The sequence below is a fragment of the Homarus americanus genome, unplaced genomic scaffold (assembly GCF_018991925.1).
Source record: "Homarus americanus isolate GMGI-L3 unplaced genomic scaffold, GMGI_Hamer_2.0 scaffold41027, whole genome shotgun sequence".
Classification (NCBI taxonomy): Eukaryota; Metazoa; Arthropoda; class Malacostraca; order Decapoda; family Nephropidae; genus Homarus; species Homarus americanus.
Window position 1 is genome coordinate 9,823,488 of NW_024745073.1, and position 22,749 is coordinate 9,846,236.

At 39.7% G+C, this 22,749-nt stretch overlaps 1 protein-coding gene across 1 annotated transcript in view; it reads left to right on the plus strand.

The window, feature by feature from the left end:
- The window catches only part of LOC121878379 (piwi-like protein Ago3), a 129,947-nt gene that overhangs the window by 6,958 nt on the left and 100,240 nt on the right, over window positions 1-22,749 (plus strand). The window contains exons 6-9 of the mRNA XM_042384585.1: window positions 736-935; window positions 4,048-4,161; window positions 14,150-14,315; window positions 21,254-21,358. Coding sequence (XP_042240519.1) covers window positions 736-935; window positions 4,048-4,161; window positions 14,150-14,315; window positions 21,254-21,358 — 585 coding nt within the window. The remainder of the gene's footprint in view (window positions 1-735; window positions 936-4,047; window positions 4,162-14,149; window positions 14,316-21,253; window positions 21,359-22,749) is intronic.

Consider the following 22,749-nt stretch of genomic DNA (forward strand, 5'->3'; position numbering starts at 1 on the left):
GTCTATGGTGACGCCGAGGAGCTTCGTGGAATCTACAACCTGGAGTGTGTTCGGACCTAGGGTAATGGAAGGAGGTGGGACAATGTCGGAGGAGAGGTTGATGTGCATAACCATGGTCTGGGTATGGTTGATGGTGACATGGTTGTTGGTGGCCCAGTTTTGGAGACTGTTCAATAAATCCTGAAGGGCGGTATAGTTGGGAGCAGAATTGTTGACGCTGATCCCAAGGGTGGAGTCGTCGACATATTTCCAGCGAGCAGGGGCTTCTCTTAGGGCATCATTGATGAGCATAAGGAAGCAGAGTGGTCCCATCTTGGTGCCTTGGGGGACGCCACAGGTGAGTGACTGAAAGGTGGAGACAGCCCCTCGGAAGCGTACAGCTTGGCGTCGGTCACTGAGGAAGTCTGTAAGCCATGGTATGAGACTTCTCCGAAGCCCGAGGTCAATAGCTTTGTTTATGATTATATTGTGGTCGACTAGGTCGAAGGCTTTAGTGAAATCAATGAAGGCGACAGCTACAGACGTTTTTCGTTTCTCGAGATGGCGGTATATGTAATCGAGAAAGCTGACAAGACAGTGAGTGGTGGAGGAAGTTTTCATGTGTTAGTTTCAGATGATTTTATTCAGTACAGAGGTGACCCCATTAAGGTATCTAGTCCACTGTCTACTATTTATAAGTTATCATTTGTGGCACATAAAAATGCTCTCTTTATGACATGACTTTTTGTTTTTCAGAATGTTACTTATACTACTGCAAATCCCCTTAATAAAGAAAATGTAAAAATTGAAATAGTTTACAAGAAACAAACAGAACTGGATACGAGTGTGCATCTTTATAATGTGCTTTTTAATCGAATAATGAAAATCCTGAAATTGGCGAAGATTGGGAGAAATTACTTTTCTCCTGGAGGAGCTGTTCTTATACCTCAGCACCAGTAAGTTCTTATTTTTTAACCCCACAGTAATATCCCCTTTAGCTGGAATCTTCCATCCTCGGAACTTTCCACTACCTGGAAATTAAAATTTTATCATTGCGAGAAATTCTGGGAAAATCTCTCCCTTCCAGGCATTCGAATAAATTTCCGAGTGATTGCATCTTGTGTCGGTAGGTAGACTCGTAGTGCTCATATGCTACGATTGACTACTTTTATCATGTGATTGCATGGGATGCCTATGATTGGCTGATGTATCTTGCAGACTATCTTCTCAAACTCTTGCATCATGACACGCTTAGTTTATTTTCTGCAGCCATTGTACAAGTTTGTTCTCGCGCTAACTGCTGCTTTCACAGATCTGTGCTATGCCGTACTGTACCAGCATATAATCAGACAAGAATAATGTTAAAGCAGTGTTAAGACATAAAAAGTGATTTCAGTTACTTATTCTGTACTGTACATTCAGTTAGTGTGAAAGTATCATACGTACAGTACTGTAATAGAGTTGACAGTGTAGGCTAGTGTGTAGAGGGTGTACGTACAGTATACTGTGCTAGTACAATCCCTCCTCCATAGAGGGAGAGGAGAGTGACAGTTAATAACACCTGCTACAGTAGATGGTACAGGACACGGGCAGGCCATCTTGTATCATCATATCACCATTAGGCCTGCCTGCATCACAGGTTCAAGATGACAGCATCTGCTGGTGAGTATACAGTACTGTATTGTGAATACAGTAGTATTTTTCTAATTTACAATGCAGTATACTATACGTGCACAGTATATGGCACGAAATCATCATCCATACCTGTCACAAACGGGGTACCACAGAGCAGTGTATTGGGCCGATGACGCAAAGTTATTTCGGGAGATCAAGAACCAAGCAGACTGTGAAAAGCTGCAGAAGGACCTCTGTGAGCTCCAAGAATGGTCGAAGAAATGGCTGCTGAGATTCAATGTCACGAAGTGTAAGAGGATGCACCTGGGACATACCAACGGTAAGGAGGCGTATCATATGTCCCAACGGGATGAAGAAGCTGCACTATTTGAGACTGAATGTGAGAAGGAGATAGTGTGTATGTTGACAATGAGCTGAAGTTCTCGGGCCATTGCGAGAAGAAGGTAAATCAGGCAAATAAATTATTGGGTCTTATAAGAAGGTCGTTCGAATATCTAGACGGTCCTTCCCTCGTAACGATCTTCAAAAGTGAAGTGCTTCCCCATCTGGATTACTGTCACCCCGTCTAGTCCCCGAGATATGCTCGGGACTACAGATGGGCAAGAGGTGACCTAATTGAGGTGAATAAACATCTTAAGGGGAACTACTCAGTCGAGTGTCCTTAATTGGAGCTGGCAGACGCTTGCCCCACAAGGGGTCACAGCTCAAGATTGAAGCCACAAGTCCAGAAAACTGTGAGGGCAAACTTTTTCGGAGTGAGAGTTGTGAACTCTTGGAACGATCTACCAGAAAGTGTTGTGACGGCACCGAGTGTGAGCTCTTTTAAGACCAGACTTGACCAACACTGGAGTGGTATCAGGTACATTAAGGAGCTGGTGCATGACCAGTACTTGCCAACAGTGCCTAACAGAGACGTGACCGATGGCCCAGGCGGCTAACGAGCTGATCAGTGGTGAAGAGGATAAAAGTAAGTAAAAGTAGTGTTTGCTTAAATAAATACCACTCTTTATCTGTCCAACTACAGTTGATTAAGCCTCCATGGCAATAATGCTCTGTGCCAAATGTGTGGTTTAGCTGTGGAGAGATTCACCAATGTCCAGAAATATTCTGTAGATGTGTGATTTTTGGGGGTAAAAGAGAATTTTTGTCATTCTTCAGAAATATCTCAAACCTGCAAACGCTCTGCACCAATTGTTCCGGCTAATGGTGATAGTGATATCTCCATTAGCTGGAACAATTGGTACATTGCACTTCTGGGAATGAGAGATTTCTGGGTAATGAAATGACTCTCAAAGCTGGAAAAAATTCCTCTTCACTATAATTTTCCAGGTAATGGAAAAATTTTATCGGAAATTCCAGAAATTGCAATTACGTCATCTCTCGAACCCAGAAAGTATCCCGCATCCCTGGAATTTTCTGGGTACCAGAAAGATTTTCTCAGTTTCCAGAAAATGTGCCTGATTTTCATCTCTCAAACCTGGAAAAAAAATCCCCCATCCCGGAATTTTCCGGGTACTAGAAAAATTTTCTCGGAAAATCATTCCCAAAGTAGGAATTTTCCGGAAAATTCTGGCTTTGGGGATGATTTTGAGAAAATTTCAATTCCGGCTATCAGATAGTTCCGGTTAAGAGGGAATCCGGCTAACGGAGATAATACTGTATTACTCTACCTGTATACAGATTAATTAGTTAAGCTTATTTAGTATCAGTAGGATACAGAACCTCAAAGGATATGGTATTTCTACTAGGGTTTGCAGTGGAGATTTAAAAATAGAAATGGAGCCTCAGATAGTGGTCACCATCAGAAAACTCAAGGGGTGGTGTGAATGGGAAAGAGGAATATAAGAAGTGTGAATTGGAAACATTAGAGATTTTAATTGGATGGCTATTTATACAGTAAAGAAAGTAATGTGGATATATTAATCATGTGTGATATAAGAATGAATGGTGTGGAGAGTTTTAAATGGAACTGAAGGAAACTATTAGGTCTGGTTAGCTTGAGAATGTTGGGAATATATGTATAACAAACAGGTTGTGAGGGTGTACTAATGATTATTCAACTTGGTATCCATAGGTAGTTAATATAAAAAATTGGTTACTGGTAAGTGTGGAGATCAAAGAACCACTTTGGAATGGTCCTACACTTTTTCAGCCTTTCTGTCATTTCTTTAGTTGAATAATTTATTGTCTTTTGAGGTTTCAGTTTCCCCTTTTCTGTCCTGTGCATGATGGAACAGTAGATGGAAAAAGAGACAGTTTTCAGTGGGATAATATCATGATAGCTTACTGAACCAAATAGAATCACAGTGAATCACATAATATCTTGTAAGTATCATGCACAGGATTCTGTAGTACCTGTACCTCACTTAAGAATTACTGTATATAAGATATACCTTTATTATAAATGTAATATAAAGTTATGTTATATTTAAGGTTGGAGGTATGGCCAGGGTATGTAACAGCAGTAAATTACCAAGATGGAGGGCTCATGCTGTGTGTTGATGTATCACACAGAGTTCTACGTACTCAAACCTGTTACGATATGATGTGAGTGTATATAATAACCTTTATTATGTTTATTCTTGATATTTTGGGTTTACTTCAGCATATTGTTTAAGAATTATTAAATGAATATTAAAAGCAAAGCTGTTATAGCTCTGTGTTTTAACTTATCAATCAGCATCTTAAATACAGGCATCCCCCAAGTTATGGAAACTCTGGTTACTGAAATTCATTCTTACAGAATTTGGAAATTATGACCAGTATATTTGGGATATGTCCAAAAAAATTCTCTTTATGGAATTGGAGGAAATTTTTAAGTTTTTTAAACCTTAAAATTCGCTATATAGAACAAAAAATTTTGCCGAAATTAAAGTTTATTTTGAATGGATTTTTGGTGGTTACTTGAATATGGTGGAAGATGGTGCATGTACCCAGGACCGGATTCAGGAGTGGGCAAAGTGGGCAGCTGCCCAGGGGCCTCCACAATCTGGGGGCCTCCACATATTACAATATTTTATTTATTTGGATTATTTTTATTTTCATTCTTTAAAATTCATGTTTATCTATTCCATCACGTAAAACTATGTTCAGCAAGAAGCGTGATAGAAATTTGGCTAGCTACTCCTTGAAATTCATGAATACAGTCGGCCCTTCACATACGCGGGTTTAGCATTCACGGATTCGCAAATACGCGGATTGCCCCGCCAGAGGAATATTCTGTACATTGAAGTAATTGAAGTACATTCAAATCGCGCGCCATTCAACTCGCGCGCGGCACCGAACACGGGACACCGCCCGCTCCCGCAACCTCACACACACACTCATAGCTCTCCCTCACTCAGTCAGTCTCGCTGTAACCACACTTGTGTTGACATCAGCATTGTAGTTGCAAAAATATTACATTTCCGTGAATGTATTATATCAAGCACAGTATGAATAGAATATCACTAATATAAGAGTATTTTAACCGAAAACTACTAAAAAAACGAGTAACATCTCTTGAACATCGGAAGGTTAGGTAAAGTCTCTTGTTTTCGTCATGTATTTTATCGTAATTTACATTGAAATACATCACGTTTCAGCAAAAGTACTATTTATTTCTGAGAACATGGAAATGTAATATTTTGCTGAAATGACGTACGTATTACAGTGGAAAGTGACGAAAGCAATGACTCGCTTTCTTTCGCTCAAAAGATGTTACTGTAATCGCTTTTCAAATGGTTTTCAGTTAAAAAACTGTTGTATTACAATAATATTTTATCCTAATTCACTTGTGATGCAACAGTTTTTAACTGAAAACCATTCGAAAAGCGATTACGGTAACATCTTTTGAACGAAAGAAAGCGAAAGTCATTGTTTTCGTCACGATTTTGTCCCACATTCCACTGTAATACTTACGTCATTTCAGCAAAAATATTTCATTTCTGTGAATGTAGTATATCAAGCACAATATGAAGATAATATCATTGTAATATAACAGTATTTTAACCGAAAACTATTAAAAAAACGAGTAACATCTCTTGAACATTGGAAGGTTAGGTGAAGTCTTTTGTTTTCGTCATGTATTTTATCCTATTTTACATTGAAATACATCACGTTTCAGCAAAATTACTATTTATTTCCAAGAATATATTCATTCAGGCGTAGTTTAGGTAAAATATACGTGTGATGTAACATTTTTTTAATTGAAAACGATTCGAAAAACACGTACCCTCTAGCCCTGTTCAAGGAGAGGACTGGGAGAAGCTGTTTGGTGCTGCAGACGATGGCAAGGAAAATGATTTGGATGGATTTTAATGAAAATATTCAGAAATATGGTATCGTAGTATTTATTCAAGTCAATTAGGATAGAATATTATTGTAAAACAACAGTAGTGACAGTGTGGAGGAGGCGGAGGGATAGAGCGGGGACGAGGCAGAGGGATAGAGCGGGGAGGAGGTGACTGGCGGGAGCAGGGACGAGTGGAGATGCCAGCCAGTACATTACGGGTGTATTAATTGTTTTTATAGCTATTTTTGCATTTTAATGTTAAATACTGTACATTACGTTTCAACAAAACTACCATTTATTTCTGAGAACATGGAAATGTAATATTTTTCTGAAATGATGTACGTATTACAGTGGAAAGTGACGAAAGCAATGACTTTCGCTTTCTTTCGTTCAAAAGATGTTACCGTAATCGCTTTTCGAATGGTTTTCAGTTGTGGGATTATAAGGCTAATGATAGGATAGAATATTATTGTAATACAGTACGAGTACAACAGTTTTTTAACTGAAAACCATTCGAAAAGCGATTACGGTAAAATATTTTGAACAACGAAAGAAAGCGAAAGTCTTTCCTCATGATTTTATCCCACTTCCCACTATAATATGTACGTCATTCCAGCAAAATTATTACATTTCCATATTTATTTCCGAGAATATATTCATTCAGTCACAGTTAAGGTAAAATATACTTGTGATGTAATATTTTAATGAAAATCCAGTATTGTAGTTTTCTCTTGTTTCAAATTTAATTAACAAAGATTGATGTTTCAAATGTAATGAACAAAAATTTATGTCCAGTATCTATAAATTAACTTTAATAAATGAATACTTTGTTTTACATCGTCCTGTGCTACCATACCATGGATTTGGCTACTTTGGGCTCGCAAGAGATCTGCCCTGGCAACTGTACCGACACTCACAGCTGGTGGTGTGTTGGTGCATCGTTTCCATTGTTTACTGGTAGTTACTGGTAAATATTTTTCAACCTAACGAAACTATTACCCGTTAAGAGGTCGACCCCCAATTTTTGCCAAATAATTTGGTCTTAAAAACTCGAACTACACACAGGTATATACGGTAAATAAGGACATGGGGGGCCAGGGATTTTTCAGGGGGGGGGGGCAGCAATAGTACACGGATTTTTAACATTCACGGGTATCTCTGTTACCTAACCCCCGTGAATGTTAAGGGCCGACTGTACCTGTTTTTCCTATGAACAGTATATTTTTAATGAATGCTATTGTTTGTGTTGCTAATAATATATTAAAATATTTTAAAAATGAACTACGTACATGGAATAACGAAATTGAGATTAAAAAAAACAAATAAAATATTTTTTCATTATCACTTCCATTACGAATGCCATCAGGGCGCTGTGTTTGTTGACAGTCGGTCGGAGGGGGTTGGGTCGTGCAGTATCTGCACATCGGTTGTCATGTGTCTGTCGATTAACGAGGAGACTTGCGTCGCTCATGATTCGTGAACTTCCCACGAGTAGACATAAACATGTCTTGCAGATGTAAAATGAGAGAGAGAATTGTTTAGGACGTTACAGAATGTGGTAAAGCATGAAGGCTGTTGCTGGTATTGCCCTGACTGCATAGTCAATGTGAAAGAGGAGATTGCAAACCATAGGGGAACAAGTTTCCTAGGGACGAAAATAGATGGAGCTGGATCCTTGTTGGTTGCCAAACTAGAACAAGTTGGGAAAGAGATCCTTGCTAAGAATGAGGAAGTAGCCGATAGAATGGAGGTGGTAGTGAAGAGGAGTAATGTTCAGGCCTTAGCAGGGCCACTGGAGGTGGCGGAGAGTAATGCAGGATCCAAACAAGTTCTACAGCAGCTAGGGATCCTGAAGAAGTGTGTCGAAGAGATGGAGACTAGCAGGCCTACTGTTAGGGGAGAGGAGGAATAACGGGAATGTTTCCAGCGCAGGAACAACGTAATAGTTTATGAAGTCCCAGAGAGCCAGTTGGAGGAAGCGGAGAGTAGGAAAACATACGATAAGATGCAATTTAAGAATATTTCTGCAGAGGTGCTGAATATGTTAGTCTTTCCCCCCCCCTCTCAGGATGTGAGGAGGCTGGGAAAAAAGCAGGAGGGCAAGCCTCTTCCCCTCAGGTTCACACTAGTGAGTGAGAAGAAGAAATGGGAAGTTATTCGGCAGCCAAAGAGCGAGGCATTTCGGAATGTATTCATTCACACAGATCGCATGGTACTGCAAGGGGAACCGCACAAGAAACTCCTGCAGGGCTTGAAGCAGAGGAGGGAGGAGTCAGGGAAGAACGGGGACGGGTATACATGGGTTATATCCAGGGGGAGGGTAGTCGAAGCGCACCAGCACAGAGCCAGGGGGCAGCGGTACACCCTCCATCCACTCTACCTCCCATCCAGGAGGAGGCGAGCACTGTGTAAGCAATGACATTTCTAACCACACCCTGCAGAATACAGTGTATTTATCAAATGCAGCAGCTGCTGAGAATGGAGAGGGGCCGAAGTTACTACCATGTTCCTTGATAAGAGAGAGGAGTTTGAAACACTACTGAAGGTTCACCAACATTGATATAGCAGGTGTTGTAGAACTGTTGTACTAGAACAGGAGAATTGACCCAGAGGAATGAGAGTTTAGTAATTACGGATATGACTTGTTTACGAACCTTTCTCAAGAAACTTGCAAGAGGGGTGTTATATATCTATACTAGGCAAGATGTTAAAGCCAGCCAGGTGAGGGTACAGGGAGAGGATGTTTTTTGAAAAATCCAAGTGGTGTAAAATTAAATTAAAGGGAGAAGACTCACTTTTTGTCAGGTTTATCTACAGATCCCCAAACTATAGCTTACCAAACCAAAGGAACTTAAGAGCCTTAATAGACAACACAGCAATGCTCAACCCTACCCACCTCCTAATCATGGGGGACTTTAACTATGGCGACGTTGACTATAGAAATGAATTCACCCCAAATGACTTAAATTACCCCGCTATTCTTTTAGTAGAAACTCCGAGAGATAGTTTTCTATTCCAACATGTTAAAAGACCCGACACACTACAGAGGGGAGCAAACACCCAAGCCACTTGGCCTCATCATAACAAACGAGGAGGGTATGGTGGCTAAACTGGAACATCTAGCCCCCAGTTGGCACCAGCCACCATGCAGTGTTGTCATTCAGATTTAACTGTTACTTAGTTCACGACAAAACCAGGCCAAGGTGGAAATATTACAAGGGAAATTACAACAGAATGAGGTAGGAGATGAGGGGTATCCACTGGCCTGACTCGCTACGGCATAAGAACACAGACACTATGCTGAATATCATAGCTAGTAAAGTGAACCATTTGATTGAAAAATATATACCCAAGACCAAACCCAGTGGCTCTAGGAATACAAGGACACCCCTACACATGAACCATTCGGCAGTCCACAAAGTTAAAAAGAAAACCCAAAAATTCAAGGCGTGGGTTAGATCAAATGAGGAGTCAGGACAGGAGGATGTATGCAAGAGTCAGGAACCAAGCACAGTCAGAGAGTAGAAGGGCTGAAAAGGAGTTCCAGAGGCTGGTTGCAAGCGAGGTCAAGTCAAACCCAAAGGCATTTTTCCACTGTACAAAGTCAAAATTAAAAACACGAGTAGGAGTATCGGACCTGCGGCTTGAAGATGGTAGTTACGCAGATTAATCATCCTGTGTTTGAGGACAGACTGTTCAGCACAGTACTGACCCACATTGTGTTCACAGAAGAGGTAATAAGAAATAAACTGTCAAAGCTAAAGATTCATAGGGGTCCTGGCCCTGATATGGTGCATCCCAGAGTGCTAAGAGAGTTGTGCAATGAGCTTGCTGAGCTCCTGAAGATCCTGTCCTGTATATGCCTGGATGAGCAAAAGGTCCCCAGTGATTGGAAAATGGCTTATGTGAGTCCTATCTTCAAAAAGGGCAATTGTCAATCCATGAATAATTATAGACTGGTGAGCCTGACCAGCATAGTATGTAAAGTATTTGAGAGCATTATAAGAGATGCCTTAATGGAACATCTATTACGAAATAATCTTGTAAAGGATTGCCTAAATGGTTTTTTGCCGGGGTGCTCCTGCTTAACACAATTACTCAAGGTACAGGTTGACAACCCTTTATCCGAAATTTCGAAAACCGAAAAGCTCTGAAAACCGAAAGCTTTTTTTGTGGAACATTATTTTTTTTTTTTTTTTTAGCCCACCCGGGCACAGGTCACTGATCCACATCAGGGCCTGGGGGGCGAAAATGTAATAGTAATACTAATTATAATAATAATAATTATTCATAGTAAATAAAAAATTTTAATTAAAAATTACACCAAAATAAAATAATAATGATAACAACAATAATAATAATACAGGTTGACAACCCTTTATCCGAAATTCCAAAAACCGAAAAGCTCTGAAAACTGAAATTTTTTTTGAAGCATTTTTTTTATTTTTATTTTTTTAGCCCACCCGGGCACAGGTCACTGACCCACATCGGGGCCTGGGGGGCGAAAATGTATTAGTAATAATAATAATACAGTAATAATAATAATTATTCATAGTAAATAAAATTTTTAATAAAAAATACACAAAAATAAAATAAGAATGATAACAATAATAATAATAATAAAGAAATACAAGAATGAAAAAAGATCAAAAGTGAGAAACACGACCTAGACCTATGAATTATTATTATTATTAGTATTATTATTATATTTTAGCCCCCAGGCCCCAATGTGGGTAAGTGACCTGTGCCCGGATGGGCTGATCCCTGTAAAAAAAAATCATTCTGAAAACCGAAAAATTCCAAAAACCGAAATGCATCTGGTCCCAAGGATTTCGGATAAGGGATTGTCAACCTGTAATAATAAAATTTGTAATAATAATGATAATAATAATTAAATACAAGAATGAAAAAAGATAAAAAGTGAAAAACACGGCCTAGACCTTTGAATTATTATTATTATTATTATTATTATTATTATTATTATTATTATTATTATTATTATTATTGTTATTGTTATTATTATTATTATTATTATTATTATTATTATTATAATTGTTATTATAATAATTGTTATTATAATAATTGTTATTATAATAATTGTTATTATATTTTCGCCCCCCAGGTCCCAATGTGGGTCAGTGACTTGTGCCCGGGTGGGCTAAAAAAAAAAAAAAAAAAAACCATTCTGAAAACCGAAAAATTCCAAAATCCGAAATGCTTCTGACCCCAAGGATTTCGGATAAGGGATTGTCAACCTGTACTGGATGTTTGGACCTAAATTCTGGAACAGGGTGTTAATATCGACACTATATACCTAGAGTTTGCCAAGGCTTTCGACAGTGTACCCCATGAAAGGCTAAAAATTAAACTGGAAAGGTACGGGATATGGGGAAATGTCCTAGCGTGGATCGGAGACTTTCACCAATGACCGCAAGCAGTGTGTGGTGATTAATGGCACGAAGTCATCATGTGTACCCTTCACAAGCGGGGTACCACAGGGCAGTGTATTAGGCCCGCTGTTGTTTGTTTGCTTCATAAATGACATGCCTGATGCTGTACAGTCCTCCATACAAATGTTTGCAGACGAAGCCAAGCTATTTTGGGAAATTAAGAACCAAGCAGAATGTGAAGAGCTGCAGAAGGATGTCTGTGAGCTTCAAGAATGGTCGAATAAATGGCTGCTAAGATTCAAAATCATGAAGATTAACCCTTAAGCCCCGGGTTAGGGTGCTGCTGGCAGTAATCTTCCCTCCCCTGCCCCCCGTGGGGTTAAATCAAGAAAAAAATTCAACTTTTCCAAAAATAATAAAAAAAAGGGGGCGGGGAAATAGGCGGACGTTCTGCAACGTCACCCGGGGCCTAAGGGTTAAGAGGTTGCACCTAGGACGTACCAACGGTAATGAGGTGTATTATATGTCCCAGTGGGATGAGGTAACTGCATTGATTGGGTCTGAATGTGAAAAGGACCTAAGTGTGTTTGTTGACGAACTGAAGTTCTCGGGCCATTGCGAGAAGAAGGTGAATGAGGCAACTAAATTATTAGGTCTTATAAGAAGGTCGTTCAGATATCTAGACGGTCCATCCCTTGTGACGATCTTCAAGAGTGAGGTGTTTCCCTGTCTGGAGTTCTGGTCCCCAAGATACTGGGATGCTAGGGACTTCAGTTGATTGAAAATGTCTAAAGAATGGATACCAGGCTGGTGCCAGCATTTCGGCACCTGAGCTACCCTAACGTATACTACAGACGTGCAAGGGGGGATCTAATTGAGGTGTATAAACATCCCAATGGGAACTACTCAGTCGAGTGCCCTTACCTGGAGCTGGCGAACGCTCACCCCACAAGGGGTCACAGCTCAAGGTTTAAGAAACCGCAAGCCCAGAAGACTGTGAGGGGTAACTTTTTCGGAGTGAGGGTTGTGAACTCTTGGAACAATCTGCCAGAGAGTGTTGTGATGGCACCGACTGTGAGCTCTTTCAAGGCCAGACTTGACAATCACTGGAGCAGGTTCAGATACATTCAGGAGCCAGTACTTGCCGACAGCGCGTAAGAGACGTGACCAATCGCCCAAGCGGCTAACGAGCCGATCAGTGGTGAAGAGGATTAAAGTAAAAAAAGTAAAAGAAAGCAGTGGTGCTAAAAGATCCCATAAAGGAATTATGTTGGACATAAAAACTTGATGTTTTAAGGAGGTAACTCCCAGTAACTCCGATTGCACCTCCTTACCTCACCAACTCACGCATCACTTAACATCATTTGTGGTGAGTTAAATTCAAGTGTTGTGTGGATTTATTATCATGTTACATCATGAAGTAATCAATGTACTGTATGTGTTTAAAAATGTTTATTTGCATTCATATGTAGGCTTGTTTAATGTATTCTTGCCAAAAATATTTATTGGGAATGCATCTTGAATTATATAATGGGAGCAATGGATAAATTGGTCCCACGTTATGTAATTCTACAATACCGAGACAGTTTCAAGGATGCATCCCTTCCGTAGCCTGGGGGATGCCTGTACTGTATTATTTTATTTAAGAATGGGAACTGAAGAGTGTGGCAGGGAGGGAGTTAGAATGATAGAATAGAGAAGTGCAGTACAGTACTGTACTGTAATTTACTGTACTGTACTGTATAGTATAATAAGTGAGAAGAGTGTTATTTTGAAGGAGTTTGTTGATACATGGAGGTTAAGTGATCCATGAGAGGCATTTTATTAACTACAGTATTGTATATATTAAGATAAATAGATATGTCCAATTAAGATGAGAAAACTTTTTTTTATATTGTACCACACAGTTAAGGCTTTTTCCTACCTGGGATCAATGTTCAGAATATAGACGGCTTAAATTTTTGTTTTCTCATCATTTGCAAGTACTGTACTGTACTGTATGTATCCTAATTAATTTCACTCTTAATCATATAACCTTGTGAATAATTTTTTATTTAACTTTTTTTTTTGGAAGACCTTAATTAGAATGATGTAAGTGAATAATTGGATGATTGGATGTACAAGTACTGTATGTTTATACAGGGGGTCCCCAAAATACGTTAGGTTTGGGACCAATGTGGTGCAACTTAAAGATAGGAATAGGGACCAGATTTTAAGTTGTATTCTGCATATAGAATAGAAAATGTATTTGTGATATTATTAAACAATAACCCAAACAGAAAAGCATTTTTAGTGTAAAAACGCAAATAATTATAAACATAATTTTAAAAGATTTAACCTATACCTATAACTTCTAACCTGTAAATTGTTCATTTTACCGTGAGGAATGGATGAGTTCACATTGTTTGCTAGGCTTCATCATGTCCAAGTTAATATCCAGTGTAATACTCTTACACTTTTTCTTCCCCATACCAACTGCACTTGCACTATACCTGTCATTCATTATTGAATGATTGCAAGGATTACTCCAGATTTACTGTAGTTAAAGCTGCATATGAAGCTCAACCACTACTCACAGTGTGATAGAACTCAATGAAACTAAGATTCAAGCTCCGACATTGTTTATATATTATGACGTCAACCCATTTAAAAACGAGGTAACAATGTTAGTACCTGGAATTTTTGCTTTGCATTCCTCAAATAGTCAGTGTTGTCAGTGCAAAAAGATATGTAGCATATCGACATTTTCCAGGGAACTCCTGTACTGTACTTTAAAAAGTTGTCAGTACTAACATTTTTTCATTGTAGTTGTGAAGTAGCTGTTTACTGTAGGTTTACAGGAAATTTTCTTACTTTTCTTTCTCATCTGAAGGTCTGAATTGTGTCAAATACAGAAGGCCAACTCCAAGATATTGATTGTTAAGCAGTTTATTGGCTGCATTGTACTCACGCGTTACAACAATAAGATTTACCGCATAGATGATATTCTCTTTGACCAGAATCCCACCTCCACATTTACAAACTCTGAAGGAGAAGAGGTATGTAAAGAATTTTTCCACATGATAAGGTAAAAGCACATAACAGTATGATACTTATATTTTATTGTAGGAGAATTGTGAGTTTGTAATGTCAGTTTCGATATACAGTCAACCCTCGCTTTACGCGGTCCCACTTTACGCGTTTCCATGTTTACGCGGTACCCTGCCGAACATGGAATGCTCACTTTCCGCGGTGCGTGTACCCCTTTACGCGAAGAGCGGCTGGCGGTCCTCTCACGCCGCGCCATTTTTGGATCCAAACCTCCCGCCATTTCTCCCGCCCTCTCCCGCCATCCGCCATGTTGTGTAAGTGGCGCGAGTAGGTTGCGCAGTGTATATCTTTGTTGCGTTATCGGTGACGTCATATGACGGAACGGACTGTGATTGGGCAAAGCATCCTTACCTCCCTCCCTGCTAGCTGTGATTGGTTTAATGTAGTACTGTGATGTGCCCCACCGCGGGAGCGTTCAAGCCCCTTGACCTACCGCGTCAGTTACACCCCTCCAGGCTACACCGTGTATATCGGTATCCATTGTTCCATAAGAATGGCTTCCACCGGACCACCACCACCACCACCACAAAGAAACCTTGCATTATCTGGACCCAGCCGCCCTAAGCCAAAGAAGACATGACGTTCCTTAAGCTACGAAATCAAATATAAGATCATACAAGAGTTGGAGAAAGGAACAAGACAGGTTGATCTCGCGCGCCAGCATGGTGTTAACGAATCAACTATCAGTACAATTAAGAAGGATGCAGCCAAGATCAAGGAGCACATGAACATCACAAAGTCTACAGGTACTTCTATGATCAAGTATTTCCACAACCAGGTGCTTCTCAAGACGGAAAAATTACTTGTGAGCTACTTGGTGCGTCAGGCGCGACGGAACATGGCGGTGGACACGCACTCAGTTAAGGAGTACGCACGTGAACTGTATGCTGCAGTGTCACGAAAGATGGGAATTACAGAGCCCAAACCCTTTAATGCTTCCTCTGGGTAGTTACAGAGGTTTAAGAACAGGAACAAGATCACCAATATCAACATTGGTGGTGAAGAAGCTAGTGCTGACCGTGTTGCGGCTAGGGAATTTCCTCCGTTTTTACGTGAGATTATGGAGGAAGGACAGTACACCGACGACCAGGTGTTTAACATGGACGAATCTGGTCTTTTTTGGAAAAAGCTACCTTCCAAGACCTTCGTTGTGAAGAATGCCAGCAAGTGTCGGGGCCGGAAGTTGCAGAAGGAGCGCATCACCGTCCTGTTTACCACCAATGCCTCCGGTACCTGTAAGCTCAAGTTATCGGTGATCCACACAGCACGCAAGCCGCACGCCTACAAGAGCATGGACATGACCAAGCTAAATGTCCACTGGCTGACCGCACGTAAGGCGTGGATGTTCTCTACACTGTCCCTCTCCTGGTTTGATGACTGTTTCGTTCCCGATGTGAAGAAATTCTGTGAGCAACAGAATGTGCCATTCAAGATTTTGTTGCTGCTTGACAATGCACCAGGACACTCGCCCCTACTGTTAGATCATCACCCCAACGTAAAAGTGGTCTTCCTTCCTCCCAACACTACGTCTATAATACAGCCCATGGACCAAGGATTGGTCCGTAATGTAAAAGCTGCATTCTCTGCTAAAAAATTCAACCTCCTGAACAACTACACCAACACCAAGGAAGAGTTGCATAACCTGAGTGACACCAACACCGATAGCAAGAGCGAAGACGACGAGGATCAACAGTTGGCAGAGCAAGAAGTACTTTTGAAACAATTCTGGAGAACATTCAACGTCAAGAAAGCTGTGGACTTCTTGGTGGAGGCATGGGATCAGCTGTCTGTAGCAACTGTTCGTCACGTGTGGAGACGTGTGTTGCAAGGCATTCCGGGTGTTAGGCAGAGTAAATCTGTGACTGGTGAGGTTCAGACTGTTGCAGTAGCAGTGGACCTTGCCAGAGAAGCTGCGCAGAGTGTTACAGCTGCAGGCTTCTCCGAGACCACCAATGACGACATCCTGGAGGTGATAAGGGATCCTGATGTGACTACCGACGAGATGGTAGATGATGATGATGTCAGTGAAGAGGCAGGTGGTGCGTCATCCCAAGAACGCCGCCGCTTATCCCATAGTAATGTAAGGGGTGCCATCGAGTGTATTGATAAAGTCAAGCTCCTCCTTTCCGACGACCCTGACGCAAACAGGTATGAAATCTTCACTACCCAGCTGTTGCAGACTATGGAGCCCTACATCAAGGTTTATCACGACAACATAAACACCAGCCGTCAGCAAAGCATAACAGAGTTCTTCGCCCGCAACCCACCACAGCCAGCCGAAGCCAGTGATAGTGACAGAGGCAGAGACAGTGATGATGACTTTGAGGGATTTGTCAGGGAGGCCCTGACAAGTGTGGATGACAGTGATGGTGACTCACCTGAGGGCCAGTAGCCTGCCCTCTGCCTCGGAACCAGCCTCCATTCCCCTACGCCGACCCATCTCTTCTACTAACGTAAGTGTTAACCCCAACCTTGTTTTTTTCTAACCTAACCTTCAGTTTATTATTCTCTTATTGATTGTTCCCTTCTATATTATGTGTGGGTGAATACCATCATAAAGTTAAGATGTTATTTTTAGTAAAACGTACGTATTGTGTCGGGAAAAAGGGTAGTTTGGGGGTCGGCCCAGTCTCTATTTCAATTAATCCCATATGTTATGTTGTTTCTCACTTTACGCGGGCCGCCGTGGGTTCAATTAACCGCATAAAGTGAGGGTTCACTGTATTACATTTCTTCAACTTATTATTTCTATCCCTCCATCAATGCATATTTTGGGGAAATGTAGTTGTCTGTCTGTTCCACCATCCCTCTGCTTGTTGCCAAAAACTTTTACCTTGAGTACTTCAAAAAAGTTAATTGCATTACACAACCTGTTACAGGTTGAGAAAGAAGCTTACTGATTTTAGTAGTCATCAGGTCAAGGTCATAGAGGATGTCTTTAGTACAGTATTATAATTGGAGGTTTACATAGCATATCATCTTTCTGAGCTATATTTATGAGGCTTGCAAGCTTCTTATGATCCATTTGTTTTTGAGGTATCAGGATCTCCCTTGATTTCTCAAACTCATATATACTCATTTTGTTCACCCAAGTGATATTATTGCTGCTCATAATGATAATTATGCCATGTCTCTTATTGACATTCTTATTGGTGACAAGTGTTTACATTTAACATCATCATGCACATTAAGGTCACTTGTTACATGTCATCCACTTCCGGAAATGCTAACATTGACCCCAGTTGTATCACCATTGTTTATAATGACTCAGACATGGCACAGGTCCTCCTACCTGACAGTTTTCATGATGACACCAAGTGCCTGACAGATTTTATTATGACACCCTAATGGCTAACAGATTCTAGTAATGATTTTGTACATTTCATATATACTCTGATGACAATAGGTTCCCCACAGGTACCTATTAGATTACTAGGTGTCTCAATCCTGCTTGCAATGTTCCTGAGTATTTCACAAGTGACTTCATATATGCATATAATGACATCAGGTATCCTTAGGTTTCCATATTAACCCTGAGTGTCTTACAGGTTTCAACAACAAAGTCATGTGTCTCATAGGTGTTCATGATAGTACTAGGTGTTTCATAGGTGTTCACAATTTTCCAAGTAACTTAAAACAGAGTTCTCACAATAATGCTCAGTGATCATATGGTCAACAGCTATCCATAGTGAGGTCTAACATTCAGTACAGTAACTGTTCTCACTGAGGTCATATCTTCAACAGTTCTTTGTTCACACAATAACTTTGATATCATTCATATATATTACTTTGCAGTGAAGCTTCATACTGTACACAGAACTTTTATAAATGCCTGTAGATCTTGGTATTTATCACAAGTGAGAAGGATAAACAATTCCTCTGATGGCTTTCCTCTAGTTCATTTACTTGGTTACTATATACAGTTGGACTTAAATTATAAAATATTCTCTAATCAGTCATGCTTTTAAAATATTCGCCCACTAGTATCTCACATACAGTACATACTTTGACTCACATGTTTTCATTCATTTAATATTCACTAATGAATAAATTCAAGGTGATCATGGTTTAGGATACATGTACTGTATATGAATCGCACACAACCGCACTTCACACATTGTACCCACAGAGGGCGACCACACTTTACCTGGTGACCTGACAATGATAACCTCACAAAATATGAAGGTTGAGGATGACCTGATCACGAGATCTGAGGTTGACGAGTTCCACAGCAATTTAAATAGTGAGTTACTTAATGCACAACGGCAGAATATACCATACAGAAAACTCAGGTCAAATAACAATGACCCCAAATAGATAAATGATTTTTTAAAGAATATTATTGGACAAAGGAAGGCTATAGGTAGGAGAATAAATCACGGTGAAGCTTACCTCCGAGATTATTATAAAGTATTGGCCAGTAGAGTTAAGACCGAGATAAGAAAAGCAAAGAAGATTAATGAACTGAAGGTAGCAAGGGAGGCAAAGTCAAACCCCAAGGGATTCTTCCAAATGTATCAAACTGAAACACAAGAAAGATTGGACCAACACAGTCAGATACTGGCGAGCTAACTGATAACGACGGGGAAATGAGCAATAATCTGAGCAGATATTTTTCAACAGTTTTCACCACTGAAAATTTAAACATTATACCCGAGGCACCGACTACAGTATATACAGAGATAGTGATGAAAATAGATGAAGCGAGATAATAGTGACTAGTAACGATTTTAGTAAGCAAATAGACAAATTAAGGCCTAATAGGTCACCAGGTCCTGATTAGATATTTGCCAGAGTATTAAAGGAATGTAAGGAAGAGCTTAGTATGCCCTTAACAATTTGTTTAAGATGTCATTGAAAAAGGGTGTGCAGTAGTACCAGAATCCTGGAGGATAGCAAATGTGATACCGATTTTCAAGAAGGGAGAAATTTCACTATCCTCTAACTATCGTCCAATCAATTTAACATCAGTTGTAGGCACTGTTGGAAGCAATAATTTCAAACTATTTGAACTCACCTGAAGAAGCACAGATTGATCAGTGATTCCCAACATGGCTTCACAAGTGGGCATTCATGTCTGACAAACCTTCTAACATTCTTTTCAACTGTTTTCGAGTCAGTGGATGACAGACATGATTATGATGTGGTTTACCTCGGCTTTAGCAAAGCCTGCGACAGAGCTCCCCACGAAAAATCAATACGAAAAGTGGAGGCTCATGTAATTGGAGGAGATATTCTGAAATGGATTAGGGCGTGGTTACAGGACAGAAAACAGCGAATAAGCATTAACGGCACTAAATCCGAGTGGAGTAACTTCACTAGTGGAGTACCCCAAGGCTTAGTACTTGGACCATTACTGTTTATTATATACATAAATGACATACAGTAAACCTTCGAAAACTCAGAATTCCATATAACTCGGCATGGATATGGTATCAGAATGTATTAGTATAGTATAACTCGGGAAATGCCGAGATATATAAAATTATCTGGGAAAATCTTGGCATATCTGTCCACATGCGTCACCTACCCTGCCTCTGTGTCACCTACCATGCATCTGTGTCACCTACCATGCATCTGTGTCACCTACTATGATGCTTCATTCTTCACCTGCAGTGCTGGTAAGTGTTATGTTTTTACATTTAGTAATTACATGTACAGTACACATATGGGTCAATAATTTTTATTGTTGTATTTTTGTAGGAAGGGAAGTGCCTCAATAAGTCGGAATTTGGGATAACTCGGCAAGGCCAGAGCCCCATATGTGCCGAGTTATCGAGGGTTTACAGTAGATATGGGTGTAAACGGCAACATAAGTAAATTTGCTGACTCGCTAAAATAGGGCGTGTGATTAAATCTAACGAGGACTCCGCAAAACTACAAGAAGAAATGAAAATTTTTTTTGGCATGGTCTGAAAAATGGCAGACAAAATTTTATGTGGACAATGTAAAGTACTTAGTCTAGGAGACGTAAACAGAGAAACCGGATATCAGATGAACAACATTGTTTTAGAGAAATCCGACTGTGAGAAGGACTTAGGAGTAATGAGAAGTAGGAATCTTAAACCAAGACAACAATGTGGATTTGTTCGAAACAAGGCTGACAAAGTACTTGGGTTCATACAAAAAAGTGTTAGTTACAATACTAGCCAGGTCATCCTAAAAATATATCTTGCACTTGTGAGACCTCACTTGTATTACACAGTTCAGTTCTGGTCACCGTACTACAGAATGGATATAGAATCCCTCGAAAGAATTCAGAGGGAAATGACAAGACTAAACCCGGTCATTAAGTACAGAGACAGGTTAAAGCATCTTAATTTGCACTCTTTCAAGAAACGTAGAGTGAGGGGCGATATGATCGAGATATATAAATGGAAGTCGGGGCTAAACAAAGGTACTCAGACTATCCAACCAGGAGCAAACTCTTGCAATGGTTTTAAATTGGACAAATTTAGATTTATGCACGAGATCGGTAAACATTGGTTTGAAAATAGTGTAGTGGATGAGTGGAACAAGTTACCAAACATCATCATTAACTGGAATATGCTGGATAGCTTCAAATATAGGTTAGATGGATATATGGGCTATAAAGGTTGGGTGTAAACGGGACTACCCAGTATGTGCCAGTTGGCCCACTGCAGTTTCCTCCATACTTATGTTTGTCTGTCTTTGGATTATTGTGGGTGACATTGATGGTGACTCAACATGTGTAGTTAACAGATGGTTAAGGATTGTTGTTTTAAACCATAAATATTTATGGATTGGACTGATGTCTTTAGATAAAGTAATAATTTTATCCAGCCATGATTTCTTTCAATAATGTGCATAAATTATGATTAAAAAACATAGGATATGGAGAATCTTTATTGGGTTTCAATTCCAGATCACGTATGTTGATTATTATTACTCTGCATATGGCATCAAGATCAAGGATCATCGTCAACCGCTGTTGTTGCACCGGGTTAAGAAAAAGGAATTGAAAGATAAGGTGGGACACTTTTGTCAAACTTTTTTCTTTAGATGCAAGACCAACTAATTTGATGCAGATAATACAGTAATTTAGAAGGGTTACTGCATCTAATGTTTTCTTATAGATCACAGAAGAAAGAGTATTTCCTATACAGTGAACCCTCAAAGATTCTGACCCAGTAAATCCAGGTTTCGGAAGATTCAGACAAAATTTGGGTGTTCCAGGCCCCCGGGGACTAAGGAGCCTCCCTAAGAAGCATTCCCAAAACAGAGCAAAGATAATCTTAGGCCCACGCAACTAAGATGTCAGCGCATGGGACAAAGATGCCCGAGGTGGGAAACATAAACAGATTTGTCAATTGTTGTTTGTGGGAATATTATTTCATTTACTCTAGTAATGATGTTAAGGGGACGGGGGGATCAAATGAGATTTTTTCTTTTATAAATTTATTGTTTTCTATTTATTTTTCTGTTAGTATAACTTACATCACTTTCTTTAATTTATTTGGTTATGCTTTCTAAATAATTTCTGTTTTATATTATCTTTTATTTCCTGTTTTGCATGTTAATTCTTTTCTAAGTTATTTTCTAGGTATTTCTTTCAATGTTTTTATTTATTTAGGTATTTCAGTATTCCTTATCTTTCTTTGCTATATCTTGTATATTTCTTTTAATGTCATTATTGTTTCATATTTTCCTCTTATGACTACATATTCTCAGCTGTGCTTAGTTATATTCTATTCAGTGGATTAACCTGGGAGAACCACATCATTCTTTAACAAGACCTCTTAGTATAATTATTATAGCGATATCCCCCTTAGCCAGAACAGATGGTGCAGAGCACTTCTGGGGATGAGAGATTTCCGGGTAACAAGACACTTTCTCAATCCTGGAAAAATTCCTTCTCCCTGGAACTTTTTCCGGTTACTGGGAAAAGTTTCTGAGTGTCTAAACTAGACCTCTTGCATAGATGCATATTAGCCCACTTCCCCAGAACATTTCTGGGTGCTGTAGATGTTTTCCTTGAGTCTAAGCTACTGGAATCTGTAAATACAGTTCTAATTAAGTTAGAAACTTTATTTCTTTACTATAATAATTCAGAATACTGTAGTTTATCTAAAAGTTTGGTTATACAGGTTGTACCTCTCTAGTCCGGCAACCTCGGGACCTGACCGGTGCCGGACCATGGAAATTCACCCTTTTCCTGGATAGATAGTGACTTGTGCTTATGCTTGGAAGCACTAGCACCACTTTCTCTGCATCATGGTCTCTTTGAAGACATATTGAAGGGTTAAATGTCGTATAGTAGCTTCTCAAATTTCGCGAGTTTTTAATTCTTAACGTATTTTATTGGAACAAAAATAAATAAATAAATAAAAATTTTGACGGCGGAAACTTGAATTTCGACGG